At 35.9% G+C, this 23,887-nt stretch overlaps 1 protein-coding gene across 2 annotated transcripts in view; it reads left to right on the forward strand.

The window, feature by feature from the left end:
* The window catches only part of LOC145663201 (acyl-CoA Delta-9 desaturase-like), a 150,316-nt gene extending 126,856 nt beyond the window's left edge, over positions 1-23,460 (forward strand). The window contains exons 2-6 of one of the 2 annotated variants that reach the window (XM_081729550.1): positions 3,172-3,402; positions 8,119-8,249; positions 12,103-12,308; positions 15,155-15,340; positions 17,198-23,460. In XM_081729550.1, coding sequence (XP_081585676.1) covers positions 3,172-3,402; positions 8,119-8,249; positions 12,103-12,308; positions 15,155-15,340; positions 17,198-17,501 — 1,058 coding nt within the window. In that variant the 3' untranslated portion in view covers positions 17,502-23,460. The remainder of the gene's footprint in view (positions 1-3,171; positions 3,403-8,118; positions 8,250-12,102; positions 12,309-15,154; positions 15,341-17,197) is intronic. The other variant, XM_081729551.1, reaches the window with a different exon arrangement.
* The last annotated feature ends 427 nt before the right edge of the window (positions 23,461-23,887 follow it).

A 23,887-nucleotide genomic window follows, 5' to 3' on the forward strand; every position in this document is an offset into this window, starting at 1 on the left:
CGAGTCTTGATAACGGTATCTCACGCAAAATAATATTGTTTAGGGAGGTCTTGTTCCACTTTTCGATTATTTTTTTTTCTATTTGAAGATATCACATAATTACTGTAAAATTAGCGGTATTTTAATTTCGGAGTGATGAGGCCTCTTAAGTACTACTTATACATAGTGCTGTAGTCCTAAAATTTTCAGAGGGTACACGCTGTTTTGTGATCATCTATAATTGTCATAAAGGACATAGAAGGCATTTTTAATGAACAGTGTAAAACGCGTGCATTAATTAATTAATTCAATTAAAATATAAAGGATAACTTACTGTTTTATATTCTAAAAGCATTTCGTGCTATTTACTTGATGAGACTCCTTACTTAAATTACACCGTTAATAACATAAATGGGTGTAGGTATGAAGAAGGAGCCAACTCATTCCGGGAAGGAACAGGAAAACTCACGCCCGATGTTGCCAGAAATAAGAAAATTGTGCCCAAATTTAAGTATATTTTAGTTTAGAAAACACACAAAAAACAAGGTACTTAGAAAAAATTGATTTCTTGTCATGAGAACCCCTGCTAATCCCTGAAATATGATGCAAGAATGTTTGAACCTGCTAAGAATATAAGGGTAGAAAACTGATATAGTTACTTTAAAATTAACATGGCCCGATTAAATAAATATAAATAAAGCAAAAGTGGAAAGTACCATACGCTTTGAAGCAGAAGGTACACTCTAATGACTAAGATTAAGCAGAGGGTATACGGCGTGTACCGCCGTGTACCCTCGACTACAGCCCTGCTTATACACTACATGAGAAAATGGGAAGAATTCTTAAACCACACGGATTCGACGAAGAGTGTGATACTGAGTATTGAATCAAACCTAGGTCTTCGACCTTTTATTATTAACTGACTTCGAAGCAAATCGTTCTAAAAATAAATAAATATTAATAAATAATTCTGCTTTCAAGAAAATTACTATTTAAAAAAATCTATTTCTGCATTACTAGTGATGCGCTCGAGTCGAGTCGAGACAGAATTTTCCTGACAAAATTCGAGCCGAGACACAGCTCTTCCAATAGAAAAATATATATTTTTCGAGTCGAGACATCACTTTTACAGCACATTTTCGAGACGAGACAGTCTAAAATCTTGTTTCGTGCGCATCCCTATGCATTACAAAATCGAAAAGCATGGAGAACTGATTCATATGCAATCAATTTATAATACAAGATGATTCAGAAAGTAATACCTCCAACGTGATACTTTTATTTGTGTTTGACAGATAGCATCGATACAGGTAATCAGTGGAAAAAAGCTTGCAATGTCAGCTTCAAATGGTGGCATCATTTTCCAACATAGTCCCCATTATGGGCAACTCACTTGCTCCAACGCGAAACAAGATCTTTCATGCCGTCGGCGAAGAATTGTGGTGGCTGCTGGAGACACCATTATCGAACTGCTGCTTCTATCTCCGCGTCACAATTGTAGCGTTGGCTGTAAAGCTGATCCTCAAAGGGGAAGAACCAAAAGTTGCAGGGCGCAAGATCCGGACTATAGGCAGGATGTCAACAAACACTTTGCCAGCAGATGGGGTAACTTTGAAGTTTTTAGCGTGGTAGAGGACGTGTGGCGGTACTCCATCGTCTGACGTTCCGTTTCCTGGTCATAATGGTATATCCACTAGTCGGTAGCGAAGAATGTTCCTGAGCGCACAACCTTCCGCAGTCAGAAATTCAATGACAGCCCGCTGTTTCAACCGGATGTCACCACTGCGTGCTTTGGATTGCTCCGTCACTTTGGAACGAGAAAAGATAGGAAGGTGAAACTAGTGATATTTTATAACTTAAACATCACTGCACTAATGATAAACAGTTCAGAATATTTACAGTGTTATTGGCCAAGTAGTAGGCTTGAAGGCACTACTTTCTGAATCACTCTCGTACGATCATATGACAGAACTTTCCATGCTTTTCTTTGAGAAGCACACACCAAGTACACATTCATGTAGGTTCCATGTAAATTTCATCTGGATGTAATGATAATCTTTTTGGGGGTATACCATGAAACCTCTCACCGATTGCCAGTGATAGCATTGTAATTGTGTGTTTGTCCATGCATAATTTGGACATAGGTCCACCGATTTTTATTATTATTATTATTATTATTATTATTATTATTATTATTATTATTATTATTATTATTATTATTATTATTATTATTATTATTTTGAAAGAGTATGTATGCTTCCTCGGTGGTTTTGTAAACCTCATAAGGATCTGAGCTATTCCATGAAATCTCCTCAATGATTGAGTGTCTTCGCATAGCGCAGTCACTAACGCTTTCAACTTTGGTTGGAGCAGTCACAGTGAGGACACTCAGTCCAAAAGATATAACAGATTTTTCAAGCTAGCCGTCTTGAGTGAGACTCTTCTCACTTACGCCAGGCAAACACTGGGATGGTACCAAACATTAAGGTCCCAGGTCGCTTCCTTCCTTCCCAATTCCTTTATTTCACCCCTTCCCCGGAGTGTGATTGCAGGCGGATGTCATCTCTCATGCGTGACGTGTTTAAGGCCACAGATGCAGGCAATACCCAGAAATATGTATAAATTAATAAATCCTCAATGGTGACTGTTAATACCGTAATTCCTGCATTCGTGCTTAATTCCTTGGATGGTATTTAGTATCTGCCTCAAATTCATCGACGGCTTCGGAGCTGGTGCTGTAACTTATAGTGAGTCGTTATAAAAGACCTCGTTTATGCGCATACCCACCATCGCTGACGCACCTGTTCCCTACGGACGCATCCACTCGCTACCGCTCGGGATCTCCTGCTGTGCTTCTGCTCTGACTCGGTTAGATACCATTCGTGCTTTTTAGTGGCCACCTAGTACAAGTTGGTTCGTGATTTACGCACTGTAGTTTTTATGACATGTCCACACTGTATTTATACTCATTAAGCTTACAAATAACGAACTGTAATCACTATCAAGTGAGCCAGAGTCACTACTAAGTGATTTGGGGGGAAAACTAATTAATACCCAATTCCTTAATGCGTAGACCGATTTGAAGAAATCAAGCATGTTTCGTAGACCAATCCATTTTATACAACGTTAGTGTTCTGCTTTTAAACTAATTGTAGATTGTGTGTTAACAATGGTTGTTATTTTCTGTTATAGACTGTGGCAAGATGCCGCCGAACCAAACCAGTTACCTGACCCATAGAATCGCTGAGTCTGCCGAGCAGGATGCCGTTGTGAAGGAAGCTGATGGCATCGTCAGTGAGAAGCCCAAAGTGAAGCAACGAATCGTTTGGCTGAATGTCATCAACATCGCCATCGTTCATCTTCTGGCCATCTGGGGCTTTTACAGGATGTTTACCTCCGCCAAATTCATGACCTTCGTTTGGAGTAAGTACCTCTTTGACTAACGAATCGTTCGATTGGTTCTCAACAATACAAGGGCAAATCCATCATGGGAGTAGCATTTTTGGAGTATCTGGGAGTTGTTTCGGACATCTTCATTGGTTATTTGTCTGTTTCAGCCTATTTTTTTTATTGGTCATTCCATTCTCAATTTCAGATTGCTCGTACGACTCCCATTTATTCTTTATACTATGAGCCTCAAGCGCCCGTTAGCTTTTACCTTCTTTGCATTGACATATCTTACATACTAATCAGCGAAGCAGTGAGAAACTTACCTTCAACGCTGGTTCAAGCAAATTCTTTATCGCGCATACACACACATACCGTAACGTCAAGCACCAACATATAAAATTCACTCGCCTTCTTCTGGACGACGCACATTGATTTCGATTGCCAAAAAAGTGGCTAAAACCTCTAAATCGAAGTTTCAATTTGGAGACTTTAAGAGCTTAAATAATAGTATATTTACCATTAAAAATAAATCGTTTTCTGAGGTCCAGATGCACATACCTAGCTGTCGAAATCTACTTCAATCTAAGAGTTGAACTTACATCACAACGATAATGGTAAGAACAGAGTTTTCAATCGCGCTGCATCTCCTTATGTTTGTAGTTACTTTAATTTTTTCAAATATAGTCAACGAGTGAAAGTCAGTAACTTTCAACTATATATAAAAAAATTAAATGTAATTTGATTATTATTAAATTATTGGAACATTTAAAATATTTTCTTTATGTTTAAATATAAATATAAATAAAGAGCACTCATGAGTGTCTGACGAAGCCAAGTGCATACTTGACGAAACTCTTACACGTTAATAACAATTTACGTATTGTTTTGCTCAGCGAATACTTTAAATCGGATTTTTCACTCCGGTGCAATAAATACAATGTTTTGGTATGACCTACGGGAGTTTTCTTTAGTTGACGACTGCACTATCTACAAATTTTAATTCGAAAATTTTGAACCGAATAATAGGCTTAAGTAATAAACATACTGGTAAAACGGTAAATATATTTTTGTGTGTCGGGCTGAGTTGTCTATCGTTCTTGTATGATGTGAAGGGTTTCTGGTTTGATTACAGCTATGTAAACTTAACATGACACCATACCATCCGCCCGATTATTTGCGGCTCTGCAATTTCTTTCCATCAGTTCTCCCAGATGTAAACTTTAATTAAGAGGCCTAATCCCAGCGAAATTAAAATACCGCTAATTTTACAGTAATTATGTTGTGTCTTCAAATAGATAATAGATATCGAAATGTGGAACAAGAGCGCCCTAGACAATATCATTTTACATGAGGTACCACTATCACGAGTCACCTAGTAGCTTTCCGTTTGCAGCCATTTAGAAACGCGAAAATAAATGCCGATCTTCTAAATGGTTCGAGATCGAAAGCCAATAAGTGAGTCGTGATAACGGGTTCTCATGGAAAATAATATTGTCTAGGGAGCTCTTGTTTCACATTTCGATTATCTTTTATCTATTTGAAGATACAACATAATTACTGTAAAATTAGCGGTATTTTAATTTTGCCGTGATGGGGCCTCTTTCATAAGTTATATTGGAATTAGTAGTGAGTTATGGTTCCTAGAAGCTAAAATAGGTAAAATTTTGTTGTTCATGCACGATTTCTGAGTTCTTAGTAATGGGATAGCCTGCGGGGACGAATCAGGTTAATCAACCGATACGATAGAAATACAGAATGGATCATGACTTCAGTTGTTTATAATGATTGTCCTGACGTTATTCTGCATGATATCAAGAAAGTAATTTATTTTAAGTGGAAATGGAAAACTCGTCCAGGAAGTTTGTAATTATCGTGTTGTGCGTTCAAGAGCGTATGACTTTCGTAGCGGAAATGTCGATTACAACCTACGGCTTATTTATTTCTTGGAAGATTTATGAGTTACAGTACATGTACACTAATTCAGATAAGGAGGTCAGTGAATCATTGGTAACGCGCTCACCTTTGGTACCAGAGGATCCTTGTTCGATGCGAGAGGGCGCGTGAATTTGCACTCTTCATCGATTTTCTTAAGGTTCTCCCGTTTCCTCCCACATGCGCATTCCACCAATTATAGGTCTACGTTTTTTTTTAATTGATTTCATGAAAGAGGCTTATCTTTATGTTTTTGAGTGTGCTGAAACCGAAAATGAAGTCCGTTTTTCTCCGTCACGTACAGGTTTTGTTCAAAACCATATAACATAATAGCAGATGTGTAGCATGCATGCATACATACATGAATAAATTACACTTGTAACAGATGGTTTTGCTTTATGATTATAATTAATTTAATTGATAAATTAAATGATAAATAAGTGAATAAATAAAATAAATAAGTAAACACATTAATAAACTTAAATAACAAAAGTAATATGGTGTATTTCGTAGACTTGTAACGAGTAGTGATGTTTTTCCATAAACGCTGTTAATTAAAATGAACGAAAAAACAAACAAATATACAAATAGGTATAAAAAAAAATTGTAGTTATTACACTTGTATCTGCTAGTGTTTGTTTTCCCGTAAACGTTTTCTATATTGCATTACTTTCTGCAGTGCAACCTGTACAGACATTAAGAGTCTTCATCCCGGCGAAATTAAAATACCGCTAATTTTACAGAAATTATGTGATATCTTCAAATAGATAAAAGATAATCGAAATGTGGAACAAGAGCGCCCTAGACAATATTATTTTACATGAGAAACCGTTATCACGTCTCACTTATCTGCTTTCGATTTCGAGCCATTTTGAAACTTGGCATTTATTTTCGCGTTTCTAAACAGCTGAAAACGGAAAATCACTAGGTGACTTGTGATAACGGTACCTCACGCAAAATAATATTGTTTAGGGCGCTCTTGTTCCATATTTCAATTATCTTTTATCTATTTGAAGATATCACATAATTACTGTAAAATTAGCGGTATTTTAATTTCGCCGGGATGAAAAACTCTTAACATACTTCATGTATGTCCTTATTAGTCAGTGTTGGAAGCTAAACCGTTTTAAACTTGTTATATCTGGACTTTGGAGCCCCTTCTGACAAAATCCTACTACCACCACTACACATAAAGCTCGGGTTGATGAAACAATTCTTAAAGTCTCTCAATCAAGCAGGTGCATGTTTCAAGTACTTATGTCCGTGTTTCCTGGTTTAACTGATGCCAAGCTGAAAGAAGGATCATTGTAGGTCCAGACATCAGAAAACTTTTAGCAGATACACAATTTGTTTTGACCATGGATGAGAAGGAGAAGGAAGCCTGGAATTGTTTTAAGGAGGTTGTAGAGAAGTTATTGGTAACGTGAAGGATCCGAACTACAGAAGTATCGTGGAACGCATGTTGCATGCGTTTGAACAACAAGGTTGCAGGATGAGTCTAAAGATTCACTTCTTACACTCGCATGTGAACTATTTTCCGGAAAACTTGGGGAACGTCAATGAAGAACAAGGTGAAGGTTCCACCAAAACATCAAAGAAGTGGAACGTAGGTATCAAGGTAGGTGAAACGTGAATATGCTAACGAGCTATTGTTGAATGCTACATCATGATTTATCTGAAGCGACCTACGCACGGAAGTGCAGACGCAGAACTTTCCAAGAAAAAAATAAAACGTTTTTAGTGAAACGATTGTGTGCTCTGCCACTCTGATATATGAATGGACTTATATGTTTGGTATTGTTCAACACAGAGGCGGATCCAGGACGGACTTCTGGCGGAGGGAGGTGGGTTGTAATACTGCTACTTTTAAGAGCTCCAAACTCTGGAATGGGTTTTATTTATATATAAAATAAGAAAGTTTCCTCTTCTGGGGGGGGGGGAAGCGATTGCCCCCTGGATCCGCCACTGGTTCAACATGGAAAAACCTAAAAACTGTCAGGCGATTGTGTCTTTTATCGCAGTTCCTGTCTGTACAGGTTGTGCCTACACCTACTGAGGGCGAATGATATTAGAATTTATTACATATAGTTTATTTTACTATATTTTATTTTGTATTTGTATTGTATTTAACGTTATTTTATGTTATTGTATATGTTGTTTAACATATTACCAAACGTTCAAGGGAGAAGAACAAACACTACACTTTCCACGTCTATTATATGCATATAGTTATGCTACACATCTGCTATTATGTTAAATGGTTTTGAGAACAAAAACTGTACGTGATGGTGAAAAACGGACTTCATTTTTGGTTTCAGCACACCCAAAAACATAACGATAAGATACTTTTATCAAATCAGAATTTGGGTTGTAGACCCTTCACAGTTATTCAATTTCGTTAATTGTGCATCTCCTTTAGGCTAAAAGACAAAAATATAGGAGATTTAGTTTCATAAAGTAAATAACAAATATAATTCGTCCAAAGGAAACACTGATTTAAGTTGTATGTATTTGTAACCAAAAAGTGCACAGTATTGTCTGCTTAAACAAGGCTAGCCCTGCTTCAAACATACTTACTTCCACACAGTGGCGTATTTACGATTTTGTTTCGGGAAGGGCTTTGCTAAATTTCGGGGGGGGGGCTTTGCCTGAAAATGTGAAAATTCTGCAAGATATTTCATATACTTTACTATAGTAAGTAAGATTTCGGGGGGGCTTAAGCCCGGAAGCCCCTCCTAAATACGCCACTGCTTCCACATCAACAATTTTGTTCCAAAGTTTGATAATAATCTAATCTGTGTCTGAATTTTTCTTCAGGTCTGTACTTGACCATCATTTCTGGCGTCGGTGTCACAGCTGGAGGACATCGATTGTGGGCCCATAAGACTTACAAAGCAAAATGGCCGCTGGAACTGTGGTTGGCTTTTTGTTTCTCTATCGCTGGACAGGTAAGAAAACAATATTTCTTCCTCCATGTTGAATGTAGTATTGCTAGGTGGTGATAAAAAGAAAGTGTAAAGCAAAGATTTTTAAAAGCTGATAATAATGCAAGAATGTACTTATAATAACCGAGCTCAAATGTATTTTTTTTTTTTTTTAGTTATTCATAATTTGAGTAAACTAAGGGTTGAAAAATATTATTGAATCGGTGTTTGGTATACTCTAATAGAAATTCCACATTTTCATAGATTTGAATAACCTATGTTACGCTACAGTCATTTCTAATCGAATGCTATATGACGTCACAGTTTTTGGTGGCCTACTGAGTGAAAAGGAAAGTAAGTGGTAGCTGACTTGACGTTGGCAAAAGACAGTGGTGCTAGATAAGGAAGAATATCGATAGCGTAATCGATGGTTTCACAGGGAAACTATTTGTGGATCCATGACCACTCGTACACTGCCAACATCTGTTTATTTCATTCTCCTACCTCATGTCCTCTAATTTCTCTCGACCTGTTTCTCGCTGGTTTTCTCAGATTGTAAAAGCGTGCACCTACGCCACGCATAGGTCAGTTGGAATGGTTTGTTATGCCTGCGGATGTAAGCCCTTTCGGACCTCATCACAGGGAGTTTAGTAGTGGTGATCATGAGACGAGAATACATTCTAAAATTTGAGACGAGACAAGGAATTTCTGGAGTCTCGTTAGCAATATTAGTTCACTCAAGTCTTACGAGGAAGGTCCATAAACCGTGAGAGTTGAATTTTGATGAAAATTTGTGACAAGATTCAGTTCGAGTTGCTAAGTAACGTAGTAATAGTCACTCGATGCGCAAATGCTTCGTTGAGCTGCTACACCGACGCCATCTTGAAATCCAGTAGGCAATGTCCAAAAATACCCTTTTGGCATAAAAATGAAAAAGCTTTTGATAGATCTGACTTCAGTATTGTAAATCAAGGTAGAGCATCGATATGTGAGAGTACTTCCAGTGCATGATCGCCATTTTGAAAGGCGCCATATTGAATCGCGGTTAAATATGATAAATGGTAAGGGGGCATGTGAGGTATTAAATAGCACTGGAATTTACTCCTGAATCCATTTTCGTAACCAAAGTTTACATATCTATTTTCACTTCAGAGTTAAGAGCACTCTCGCTCATAGGAACATATAAAAACTGTGCAAGTAAAATTTGTGTTATGAAATGCAGTCGTGCGAGCACTTGCAGGATTTTAACTAATGCAGTAGTAGTCACTTGATCTACAATAGCCACTATACCAATCAGATGTTGAGACTAGTGATAGAAATCGTTAATTAAACTGAAATTCCTGTATTGAAAAATTTAGTAGCAGCACTGTAACAAATTATACTTGTTTCAAAGTGTGCCATATATATGAGTCTATGTGTGTTGTGATTATGCATAGCATTTAAATGCTGTAATATAAGTTAGGTGCAACGGCACATATGACTTTACAAGAACATGTCTTTCAAGATTTCGTCGGTGTAGCAGCTCAACGAAGCATTTGCGCATCGAGTGACCATTACTACGTTACTTAGCAACTCGAACTGAATCTTGTCACAAATTTTCATCAAAATTCAACTCTTACGGTTTATGAACCTTCCTCGTTAGATCTCCAACGCTGTGTTAATGTTATGAGATTTCTAGTAGAAAACTAAAAATAGATAAAATTGTTCTACTAACACAATGAAGACAATTTATCACTATTTAAAGATACATCAATCATTAGACAATACATACCAATAATGAATATTGTTTAAATGTTGTTATATTACACTCTTCGTGAACTTCTCGTGACGTGGAAGGATTCTGATAGCTACAAGATGAAATTAAGAAAGAAAATGAAAGATACATAAATTCCTTTTAACATGAATTTATAAAACGAGCGAGACGAGAAGAAATTTTAGAGAATCCAGATGAGGAGAGAAACAATACTTAGACAATCGAGATGACATTTCTATAAAATTTAAGAGACGAGACGATAAAACCTTATTTCTCATCTCATGAACAACACTAGAGCTTAATTTCACCTTTATCTTCTTTTAAATACAAACGAATAAAAACATATGCTCTGGGCATTCCACGGCTATTCTTGGCATTAATTAAAGGGGCTTGTTTTACAGAGGGTCCGGCAAAAAGTCCTCTCGTATTTGGAGAGGGCGTTGTGTGAGTTATAGCGGGTATACGGCAGCGGAAGGAGTATCGATCGATAACGGTATACGTACCATTTTCAGTACTCGAATTGGTGTGAGCATCGTGCGTTTGTTGTGAAGGAGTATATTCGTAGTGATGGTTCTGTGATTACTACTCAGCGAGGTTTTCGCATTCGGTTCAGACTTAGTCGACATGATTCTCTTTCAGACAGTAAAACTATTCAAGTGTTGGTATCAAACCTTAAAGCAGCAGGTTCTGCACTGAAAAAAAAAATCGCGTGGCCGACCTGTTTAAGGTTGGTTTAAAGTGACAAGTTTTGTCGATAGATGGCACTACAGTCTTCGTATATCTCACATGTATTTTTTTTTACCTTCCACGAAAATTTACAATTTCTCGTACAAATTTCAACCTAGAGACTTCAAATTTTTAGAGAAAGAACTTCATAACCTATTAAAGAGAACAATCCGTGCCGATTTTTTATTTAGAATTTTCTTCACTGTTGAAACAGTTCCATTATTAAAGGTTTGGGTATCCATTTCAACAATCAAGCCATTTCAACAATAAAGAAAATTCTAAATAAAAAATCGGCACGGATTGTTCCCTTTAATAGGTTATGAAGTTCCTTCTCTAAAAATTTGAAATCTCTAGGTTGAAATTTGTAAGAGAAATTCTAAATTTTCGTGAAAGGATAAAAAATACATGGGAGAGATACGAAGAGTGTAGCGACATCTATCGGCTAAACTTGTTCCTTTACACTGGAGATTGCTGGATGAATGCTCTCACACGTGCCACTTTTTCCGGCGTTGTAACCGTCCGAGATCGACCAGGCGATTTTTTTCTAATGAAGATCCTGTTGCTCTAAATCATCTAACAGAATCATTTCAGCCAAATCAGAACCAAATGCCAAATGCCCGCTGAGTAGTAATCACAGAACCACCATTACGAATATACTAATCCACAACAAACGCACGATGCTCATCGCGCCACGCCATTGCGATTACTGAAAATGGCACGCATATCACTATCGATCGATACCCTTTCCACCGCCGTATCGGTGCGAGCGGTCCCGGGTTCGATTCCCGGTGGTACCACTCAATCGAAAAAGTGTCAAACGCTTTTTCAGGCCAGCCACCCTGAATGAGGTTTTCCTGGGTTTTCCTCATTCACGCCAGGCAAATGCCGGGATGGTACCTAAGTTGTTGGTCCCAGGCCGCTTCCTTCCTTCCCCAATCCTTTCTTCCTTCCCTTTCCCCGGATTGTGTGCTCGCCAAGGGACGTCATCCCACACAACGTGACGGGCTAAATGGCCATAAATGCTGAAAGACCAGAAATCAAAATCCTAAATCCTGAATCCACCGCCGTATCCCCACCATAACTCACACATCACTCTCTCTAAATACGGGAGGTCTTTTAGCCCGACCTTGTATTTGCATTTTCAAACTGACTAATTTTATACCGGACTTAGTGCTCCCACCTGGAATCAAATCTAGGACAAAGCGTTAGCCACATTATTATGAAAGGGTACAGCTTAATATCTGGTTATTAACACTGTAACGAGATATCAACGAAGTTAATATCATAATTCTAATATAAACTACTGGAAATGTAAATAAAAACTAAAAGTTAATTACTGTATGTTTATTGATAAATTATCAAAATATCATTGGCTGTGTTGTTTGTTTGAATCCTCAGAATAGCATCTACGAGTGGGTGCGGGACCATAGAGTTCACCACAAATTTAGTGAAACAGATGCCGACCCTCACAACGCCACTCGTGGTTTCTTCTTCTCCCACATCGGTTGGCTGATGATGGAGAAGCACCCAGACGTCAAGGAGAAGGGAAAAACAGTCGATATGAGTGACCTGAGAGCAAATCCAATCGTAGAATGGCAAAGAAAGTAAGTATTTTAGTTCCTACTGTACATGTGAATGTTCAGAGAATGCAAAAGTATGGTTTAGTCTTGTAGAAAGCTAGGATTATCATCACAATAATTAAATTCTGACAGAAGGTCTATAAAAGGTTGTGAATGTAACAGCAGACAAAAGTTCTTCTTTTTAAGTACTAAGGGGTTTTTCGGGACAATTTTCCAAAATCCTCTTAGGTGATTTTTATACAGGTTGGCGCGGAGCTAACTGACACATTTCAAAGTTGAATATTGCGCAGGCGCAATAGCTTGGAGTATGTTGCGGCCAGGGAATAGAAAGTGGATAGGATGCCATTTCATAAGAACACTGCAACAGTTATAATAGACCTTTAGTATAATGTTAGGTAACAATGAAATATCTGAATAATCGCTACACTTTAATTACTGTCTTCGTTTCGTAATAAGTACGAACACAGAAAACATTGTTCAACGCTCCAATGAAGTCCATGCTAACTGTTATGGTATTCCTATAGAACGACGTCCTATTCTCTTCCAGTATCTCATCCGTAACCCACTCTAAGCTATCGTGGCTGCTCAATATTCAACTTTGAAATGTGTCAGTCGGCTTCACGTCACCCTGTATATAAAAATGTCTGTCACTGTGTGTTTCAAAACAACACAGACAACGTTTGGGAGGTGATTCCTGATACCAAGATAAGACAAAAAGTATCCGGGGAGTTATAGACTGCCGAAAACATGAAAAAATGAACTTTAAAGGTCTATAGCTCCAAAACTATGGAACCTACCGTAGTCGGGTCAAGACTTCACTTAGGAACTAGTATGTGCCCTATCCAAATATCCATGTTTCAGAATCATGCAGTACTTTCACAACAACTTTTATAGAGGCAGTTGGAGAGTGCTACAAATTATATGACAGTAGCCAAACTCCCTCTTTAAAAATTGCTTCGTGAGTAACTTAGGATTCTGAAACATGTATTTTTGGATAGGGCACTTATTAGTTCCTAAGTGAAGTCTTGACCCGACAACAGTAGGTCCCATTGTTTAGGAGCTATAGACCTTTAAATTTCATTTTTTCACATTTTCGGCAGCCTATAACTCCGAAAGGAAGCATTTGTACACCCGGGATGGTCTATACTTTTTGTCTTATCTTGGTGTCAGGAATCAGCTCCCAAATGTTGTCGGTGTTGTGTTGAAACACCCTGTATATATATAGGCCTATATGTATGTATGTGTGTGTGTGTGTTATAAGGTTTTCGTATAAAAAGAAGTCACATGGAGGAAGTTTGTACACAAAAAAAAAGTTCACAGTATCTAATCGCGTACGAAGCCATATTTTCGACTTTGGACTCGAGGGGGGATTGAGGGATAAAACTTTAAATTCTGTGTATGTACACTCATGTCCAAAATGTTTGTTGCATATCTATAACTGTCTTGTTGTAAGAATATAATTTGATAATCATTTTGTAGGGTACTTTTAATACTGACACTATGTGTATAATCGGGAAATGTATATTTGTGGTAAATTTCATAGGAAAAAATATAAATACGAAAAGTAGAGTGAGTAAAAAAAAAGTTGCTAAATGGATAAGAAATTTTATTTTCGTTTTATTGTTGTTATTTACTGCTCTTTTGACATAAAATTTGCTACATTCATGTCTTTGTCGACTATACACATACTAACATTGTAAGAAATACCAGGCGAATTCGTTATCAAATTATATTCCTATAACAACATATTTATTGACATGCGACAATAATTTTGGACATGAGTGTACAACAAACCATAGTGCGAATGAGGTAGGCAACCCACATCACTCTGCTGTGTTACTGGCTTCATGGGCGGAGATTCGATAAAGCTAATACTGAAGGAATTTCTTCTCGGATATTTCACGGTTTTCTTTACTTTCAAAAATTTATTATTGAAATTATTTGACGTACATTATTTTTCTCATTCGAAGAACGGGCATTTATTATAGTACAAGTATTTCATAATAAAATATATCATTACCAACCCTAGGTAATAGAATATCTTTTCTCTTGAACAAATTAACGAATATTTTGGTTGGACTGGGGACTTCAGTGTCCCTTTCAAAACCGAGGCTAAATAAGACATGAACCTACAGCTTAACGTGGGATCCCAACCTCATAAGCTCCGGACGGGGAAGTAGAAGTACAGTTGTAGATATTACAATGAAGATAGTACATATTCATTATAGTATCTGTTACTGCACTTCTGTGTATCTTAGGCAGATATTTTCTTTTTTGTTGTTGCCATTTTTTGTTTTTGTTTATTTTATATTCTATCTTTTAATTACTTATTAATTTTATAAATATATGTGTTAAAAATTATGCATGCCTTCTGTAAATGAGAAATTTTCTATGTTGGGCTAATAAATGAATAAATAAACAAATATTGTACAATATAATTATGTTTTATAATATATGAAATACATCCACATATACGGTACAAGTGAGTGTATATAAAATTTATATAAACACATATAGCTGTTTCCTTTATTTTATATTATGCAATCTTAGTTTATGAGTCTAGTGTTTCAGAAATTTTATGAATGCTTCCTGAGTAAGACTTAGACCAAACTTTTCTACTTTTTTATGTTATATTGTTATATAATTTACAAATGATTAATCAATATGTATTTTTGATAATGAAATTAAACCAAATTTAATTTGACTATGCGATCAAAAACTCCCAGGGTTTAGGTTTCCAATATTTTGAAAAAAACTCAATTAATTACAACTCAGTTTTAATAACTTTACATATGCTGATGGGATTAGTCAAGGTGTGTTTTACGTATATTCGTACATATTATAAATTCCCCTGTTGTCTCTTTCCTCAGATTGTTCTTTCCAATCGGCCTTTTGTGTTGGTTCTTTATCCCCGTTGGCGTTCCTTACTACTTGTGGGATGAATGCATTGGTGACTGCTTATTGGTCCCTGGAGCATTGCGGTATGTGGTTACGCTGAACATTGCGTTTTTCGTCAACAGTGCTGCTCACCTTTGGGGCAACAAGCCATACGACAAGTAAGTACTTGAGAAACAATTGCAACTATAAGGGGTCAATGTTTACCATGGGGAAAAACTATTTTTTAATAGGTATCAAAAAAGCAAAGTACGATTTCTACTAGTATCCTTGGTATAAGGGCAAGGTGATTTAGGCCCGTATTTATAAATCTTCCCTAACGCCAGGGAAGACACCTAAGGGACCCCCTATGAAAAAATTCGTATTAATAAACCTCATCTTCACCCTGGCAATCCCCTAGGTGAAGTCAAATCCTGGGGGCCAGTCGAAACTCACCCAGCGTGCTAGGAGAAGCAATTTGAGCAGTATTTATGGTAGTAATCTGTGACAAAAGCTGCGTTCTCTGACATGACGATATGTAAAGCAAACAATTTAAAATCCGGAAACCGAATATTTTGTTTTACTATTTCATGAATTTTGTAATGTGTGCTGTGAATATTTACTTCCTGACCATCATAAACATACATTTCTTGTTTTATTTTAATTTCTTTCAACTAATTATAAGTTAGAAAAGACAATAAAAACATAAATACTAATACTTGTCAAATTTTAATTGGAAATGGACAAGTTCTATCCAACGGTAGCAGAATTATTCAGATCATCCAATATGTACTATACATATTGTCCTATTTTAAGGTTCTTGTATTTCAAAACCACGAAATTAATTCAAATTCACATACAAATTGTCCTTTTAGGGAGGGATAATTTTTGGAATATTTAACATGTCGACCATTAAACGATAATTATAATAAAACAAGACCTGAAGAAGGTCGAGAAAAATGTAACCTCAAGCGACGAAAATGTCACTCGTATGAAAGAACTTTTTGCGAATATACCGTCGAATTGCAAAAGTTCTTTCATACGAGTCACATTTTCGTTGTTTCAGGTCACATTTTTCTCGACCCCCTTCCAGTCTTATTTCATTAGTATTTTTAAATATTAAACATCAGAGCAACATCAGGAAATTAAAATATTATAATTTCAGTTCGACATCAGGGTAATACCGATATTTATTTGTGTTTGTTTATTATAATTAAGTTGAAAAGTATACATTTTTTTTCTAATTTTGATTCATTAGATGGAAAAGCATAAATATTCATTCAATGTTTTAGATACTATTCTAATGCTACAATACCTAATGTCAATATTTCAAATCATAGCTCAGTTTGGTTTTAATCACTACTTTATTTCTAATCTTTAGTATACAGGGTGTTTCAAAACAACACCGACAACGTTTCGGAGGTGATTCCTGACACCAAGGTAAGACAAAAAGTATAGACCGACCTGGGTGCACAAATGCTACCTTTCGGAGTTATAGACTGCCGAAAATATGAAAAAATGAAATGAACTTTAAAGGTCCATAGCTCCAAAACTATGGGACCTACCGTAGTCGGGTCGAGACTTCACTTATAAAGTAGTATGTGTCCTGTCCTAATATTCAAGTTTCAGAATCTTGTGGACTTCTGCAACAATTTTTATAGAGGAAGTTAGTGAGTACTTCAAATTATATACCCGGAGGCAAACTCCCTCTATAAAAATTGTTGTAGAAGTACCTTAGGATTCTGAAACAATTATTTCTGGATAGCGCACATATTAGTTCCTAAGTGAAGTCCTGACCCGACTATGGTAGATCCCTGAGTTTTGGAGCTATGGACCTTTAAATTTCATTTTCTCATGTTTTCGGCAGCCTATGATTCCAAAAAATAGCATTTATGCGCCCAGGTTCGTCTATACTTTTTGTCTTATTTTGGAGTCAGAAATCACCTCTCAAACGTCGGTGTTGTTATGAAAAACCCTGTATTTTGAAGTCACAGGTTAGTTACGGGTTCAAATACAGTAGTAAACTACCTTATTTTCAGATCTATCAAACCCACGGAGAACATATATGTCTCTATTGCCTCATGGGGAGAGGGCTGGCATAACTATCACCATGCTTTCCCCTGGGACTACAAAGCAGCAGAATTGGGCAACTACAGAACCAACCTCAGCACCATGATGATCGACTTCTGGGCATGGCTTGGTCTCGCCTACGACCGGAGGACTGTGTCGCCGGAACTCGTTTTGAAGCGAGCCTTAAGAACTGGCGATGGGTCCCATCCTCAATTCAATCCAGATGAAATGGAAGAGGAAGAACCCCAAGAAGTGACGGAACCTAGTGAGTGAACTGGTGTCGTGAGAACATGTGTTAAGTGGCCGACTAGTCATGGAAAAGGACTCTTTTTGCCTTTAGTTCAAGAACTCCCGTGACAAGCCTCCAGTTCTCTATTCCAGACTCTGTTATCGTTGTTATCTTGAGACTTTTTTAACGGTAGTCTCTGATATCATTCTGTAAAAAGACTGTTATTTCATTGAAACATAAAACATGACTCATTTGTTGTTCAACATTTTGTATGGTAGTACAAAACAGTTTATTTCGTACATTCATTTATTAACTGACAGTAACCAACACGAAATCCATGTCTGTCATAGCGTTTCCATCATACTTTACCTTGTTACTTGAACTTTTAGGATATGATTTTGTATTGGTTTCTGCAGTGACTTTTAGTGAGTAAGTCTTAAAGAATCTCAACAAATGTAGAATGTAGTTCCTCTTAGACAACATATATCTCATAGTTCCTAGAAGAATTATCACTGAAAAGAGAGATAAGTAATCGTAAAGCGCTTAAATAGCTCAGAAATTATTAATAGAATTAAAACAAACTAAAATAATATTTTTAGTTGAGGTACTAAGCAAGATAAGATCATAAAACTTAATTTTTGATTCTCAAATTACAAACTACTGTATGTAAAGAGATCACAAAGTGTAAGGGTGTATTTTATTTCATTTGACAATATCAATATAAGTGAACTTCTTTATCGAGACATATCAATCATTGTTTACAGTTTTTCGGGATAAATTCTTGCTATATTTTCCCCTTGTCCTATTGGGTAAATCCGCCACCTTGGATCCTCAGGCAGTTGATTTATTTATATGGGAAAGTATTTTTTATTTTGTCTTTGAAATGAAAGGCAATTATAATAATTTGGTTTTACATACGAGTTGTGTTCAAAAAGTATCGAACCTTTGTCAAAAATACAATTGTTGATTTAAAAATCCGAAACACTAATTGCTTTCAAAGTCATCTCTTTAGTAACGCACACAGTTCTCCCAGCGCTCCAGCCATTGTTGAAAACACTTCTAGGATGCAGATTTTTGGTATGGTGAGCAACCGTACAGTCTCAATCCGCATCATGTCTTCTCTTGACTCAAATCGGGTCGTACCCATAAACCCACGTTTCATCGCCTGTGATCACGGTGTTCAGAATCTTAGAGACAGTGTTTGCTTTGTCCAGCACGTCCTGTGAGACGCCATTGCTCTGCTCCATTGTTAGCAGCTACGGTATAAATTTCCAGGACACTCTCCCCACGCCCAAATTCTTGTTCAAAATTCAATGTAACAATCCAATGCTTACTCGTATATCGTCCACAATTTCTCAGATTGTGATACGACGGTCCTGCAAGATTACAGTCCGCACTTGCTGAATGGCATTGTCATTCAGGCTTGTTGAGGACTTACCTGAACGTGGTTCACTGTCCAGTGATGTGTGGCTCTCCTTGAAGCGGTTGCACCATTCCTTTATGTGTCAGATGCTCATGGCATCGTCCGCGAAAGCCTGTTGAATCTTGCGAATTTTTTAAAACTTGGGTATCGCGAAGCTTTTGGCAAAATTTGATGCAATGTCACTACTCAAGTTTCTCTGTCAAAAACTGAAATCCGACGACCGCCAACTAAACGTTTTCACTCGTTGGCCGACTACCAGCAGCTGACGCTTCACGACTGCGCATGTGTGTCGCCTCTACATCTACACTGAAGAAACTCTCCCAAGTTTCATTTGTTCACGCGGGAAGAAAATAAGGTTCCATACTTTTTCAATACACCTCGTACATCGTCTTCAAATCTACCTACATGTCCCTTAATGAAAATTATATTTTGTTTATATATATATATATATATATATATATATATATATATATATATATATATATATATATATAATTTTAATGGGCTGAGTTATTAGTTAATGGTCTGACAAAGCAAGAGTGTGTAGTTATTCACAGCAACTTTCACAAGATGCAACATATATACTCATATAAATTTTGTGAGATACAAAACGAATTCATTCTTCTACGAATAAAGTAACTCTTGTATCACATCGGATAATTCCTTCTGTCTCGAAGAATGAGGACAGACATTTTGGAATTGAAGAATGAATTGGAAGGCGCAAGAGTTCAGTAATATTAGCAGTACACAAGTAGACTACAATATCCACGAGAAGTGTGCCTGCAAGACAGTCGACTTTGCAATCAATATTCTTGTTTTTGGTAACACTGCTTATTCAAATTCAAATGTCTGTTGTTTGTCTTAGTGTAGTTATGATATAAACTATGTGATCTCACAGAGTAATCTGTTCAAAAATGATTTTTCTAAACAAACAGTTTCCAAACCAATTGTCTGTAGTTGTAATTGTCTGTTACTATAAACGTCTATTATACTAACTATTATAAGAGAGTTTCAGTTCTTTTAAGTAGTTCCTGGGTCAATATTTAATGTGTCCTGCTATGTTTCTATATTTACTTGTGCTAGTAAACTCCTAGATAATGGTAAAATTAGGACCAAAATAACTGTCGAACGCTTTAAAAAATAATACAATTTTGGAAATGAAATATATTTCTCACGTACTATTTCAAAAATTAAAAAGTTTAAGTAAAAATACAGTGTGTCCATAAATATACTATCATATTTTAAAGTGGTATTACGTCACTTTGGATAATCGTATTTAAATGAAATTGGTCACATTTGAAAGAACTCAAATATTTTTGTGCATGGCAACAATGAACAACAATATCAATAATGAACATTATCAAACACAGAAAAAGTAAATTCATTCATGATTATTTTGTGCAAACTAATTGATGAGCACATTTATATTTACATACTAGCTAATTGGTTATTTCTACAATTGGAAAAAGAAGACAATGATTTTATTTTCCAACAACATGGAGCACCTCCTCACTAGCATTTACGTGTTCGGTAACATCTGAATAAGCACTTCCAGGAGGATTGGATTGGACGTGCCGGAAATGATGAAAATGTCTTCTACAAGTGGCCGCCGAGGTCGCCTGACTTAACAGTTTGTGATTTCTTTTTATGGGTTTAACTAAAGGATTGTGTCTATATACTCCCATTGCCTCAAAACCTGCGAGAAGAGCAAGGTCGTATCAGTGCTGGCATTCAGTCCATTTCATCAGATATGTTGGAGCGTGTGTGGTGTGAATGGGAGTATTGTCTTGATGTTTACATTGCCACTCGTGGGGCCCACATTTAATGTCTATGCGGTATAGTAAAATATATTTGAGCTTTTCTTTCAAATCTGACCAATTTCATTTAAATATGATTATCCAAAGGAACGTAATACCACTTTAAACTATCATAGTATTTTTATGGACACGTTGTACATATTATAAATTTGAATATTTACTTGGAAAATCAAAGTTAAGTACAGAACTAAATAAATTATGTTGCAGTATGTTATTGTATTTTTACAATTATCTCCATCGTTCGGGCTAATTTATTCCGAATGATGATAGATTTGATTTATTTGTTCAACATCACAATGTCTGCGTTTTTGTACTTCAAATTTTGAAAAAAAAAAAAAAACACTATGAGATTACTTAATACAAGATACGGTGAGTCTCTGCCAAAGAAACTGGCATCAGTTCTCAGTTAAAATACGGGTCAGTACAATAAGAGAAATAGGATGATATACATTAAAGGCCACTAAAAGTATTGATGTGACATTGTTTATTTTAAGGTGGATGTAAAGGATCGACTATGGCCAATCGATTGCAACACGTTTTCTCTGTTTGTTTTTTTTCAAGTATTTTGTGAGGAACATTAATATCCAAAATAGTACGTGCCTTTGACCAACGTTTCTTTAAAAAAAAAAAAAAAATGTTCAACTAGTACTTGAATATGTAGTCAGAGGATATTATTCGCGTAGTTTTAAATTATTTTGTGTCATTTAGTATTTCGAGCATTTGATTTTACTCTTCAGAATTATATGTTTTCAATAACAAAATTCTCTCGACAATGAATAAAACAAAATAAATTAATTTAAAATGACAGAATTTACATTCTGAATATACTCAAATTATCCTTGGACAAATTTTGAATATTCATGTCATGAATTTGGTTCAATTGTTGTAAATACTGAAGCTCCTCACAAAATACATCGAAAAAGATAGGGGAAAGCTGCTATCATCTATTGGTAATAGCCACACCGTTACACTCACCTTAATTTAAAGAAGTTTCATGTTATAATTGATTGTAAATTATCAATGGTGGTACGTCACATTTAAAATAAGTAGTGCTCATCCTGTGTGTTTTTATTTTAACCTCTAATATTCAATCTATTTTGAGTTGACCTTATATTGATAAGGAACATTACGTTTAGAAATATTTTTCCATAAATCCTTAAATGTATGACATTTATATTGTAAACAAATTAAACGCTGTAAGATGCAATTGTATAAACATTGTACGTATATGCATAATTGAAGAATAATGTAAATTTATTTTATTAGTTATATTTTTGTGTAAAGAAAATGCCGTAGATGTTAATTAAATTCTGTAAAAATCAACATTTTGTTTTTCTTTGGCATTGTGTGGAGTATCAACAAGCTATACTTAACTTAAACAAAATGACCAAATTCGGAATTCTGTTGTTTCCATACATCGAAAACTTGTCCACTATCAAAACAGGTTGAAATCGTTTAATTATTATTTTTTTTAAAAAAAAGTGGAGAGATTGCTAAGATACACAATTTTTTCACAAAGAAGTAAACGAAATGTCTCTTAAAGTCTTTACCCAAATAATCTGAAATATATGGGAAGATGGGGGTATACTTAAGGTTTGTTTATAAATAAACCTCTCTTTTGAAAAAAAAAAAAAAAAAAATACAAATTAATTGTTTTAGTAATCGAACCTTTGGTATCAGTTTTCTTTATAACTAGGGATGCGCACGAGACGAGTCGAGACAGGATTTTCCTGACAAAATTCGAGTCGAGACACGGCTCTTTCAATAGAGAAATATACATTTTTCGAGTCGAGACATCACTTTTACAGCACATTTTCGAGACGAGACAGCCACAAATCTCGTCTCGTGCGCATCCCTATTTATAACTGATATAATAGCAGTGGTAAAAATGGATCTGAAGAAGTACAGAAACCCATGACATACCATCCCCCATACATATCTTTGCTCATTGTAATTTTTAGAAAGTGGGGAGATGCTATAGTCTACATATTTTTGGAAGTTGGGGGGAGGCGTACCCCGCGTTCCCCTCACTTTTACCAATGTACAATGGGAATCTAATCCTATTAAATGCTAGAAAACATACTAAAATCCTGAAAATTACATACTCTCTATCTTACCCTTTAGGTGAAACGAGAAGGCGTTTGAAATTCTAACTTGAACACATAATATTCAAAAGTTATTAGAAGTAATTATTACTTCTTTCAGTTATATATTACGTCATCGTCATTATCTTCACCTTGTGCGATACTATTAGCCTGAGAAAAAAAATGTGACGTACCTAAAAACGTAAGTTACATGCGTAAATTCTGTTGATTTTGGACCTAACATAGACCCCCTATAGCAAACGTATAACTGATAAAGTATATTTTATACATACTTTGTGTATAAGTGTTCTGACTAAGCATACTTTCCGTACGAACGAAAAAACTGTATACTGACTGTCAACATATCACATACAGATGAATGTATGTAACATATAGCTGACATATGTAACATATGTATATGTATGCAATATACTGAAGACTGTTAGTCATGTCATACATCCTGCAACGGCATCTAAGCGAGAAAAGTATGTAGCATATGAATAGCGTATGCTTCGCAATGATTTCTGTAGTAAACATAAGGATTCCGTATATTTTTTATAATATACCGCTGTCCAGAGAACGGATTTTTCTGTGTATGAGCCTACTTTCGTTATCCAACCGTTCGTAGATTTAAATTTGAATAAGTGCCTAATTAATTATTAAGAGTATTTTCTATTATCTTGTTTCATTTTGTCAATTCAAGTGACCGTACAAGGAATTCAAATAATAAAAAAAAAAGAAGCAAATACCAGAAAGTTTTTATACCTTAATATCTAAGTAATGCTGCTTTCTAAACAGCATGGCAAGTCATACCACGTAATAACTCATTTTGTCCATTTACTACACTATCAGTAAAAACAATACCGAAATAAACCAAAATAAGGCTTTACGTGCTAACACAGCAGCACCACTGCACAGTTCGACGTCATTTACAAAGCTAAGAGATGCGGGAACATCGTTTGTAATACATCTCTGTATATAATTATCTATCATCTGATGCTTTTCTTTTAGAAAGTAGTAAGGCTATCCCGTCTTCTTCGACTAGCGACTCAATAAAAACTCCAAAAATGTTATTCTTCTGTAATATACTGTATATTAACCTTGAA

Source organism: Thermobia domestica, chromosome 10 (genome assembly GCF_964235325.1).
Source record: "Thermobia domestica chromosome 10, izTheDome1.hap1.1, whole genome shotgun sequence".
NCBI classification, from domain to species: domain Eukaryota; kingdom Metazoa; phylum Arthropoda; class Insecta; order Zygentoma; family Lepismatidae; genus Thermobia; species Thermobia domestica.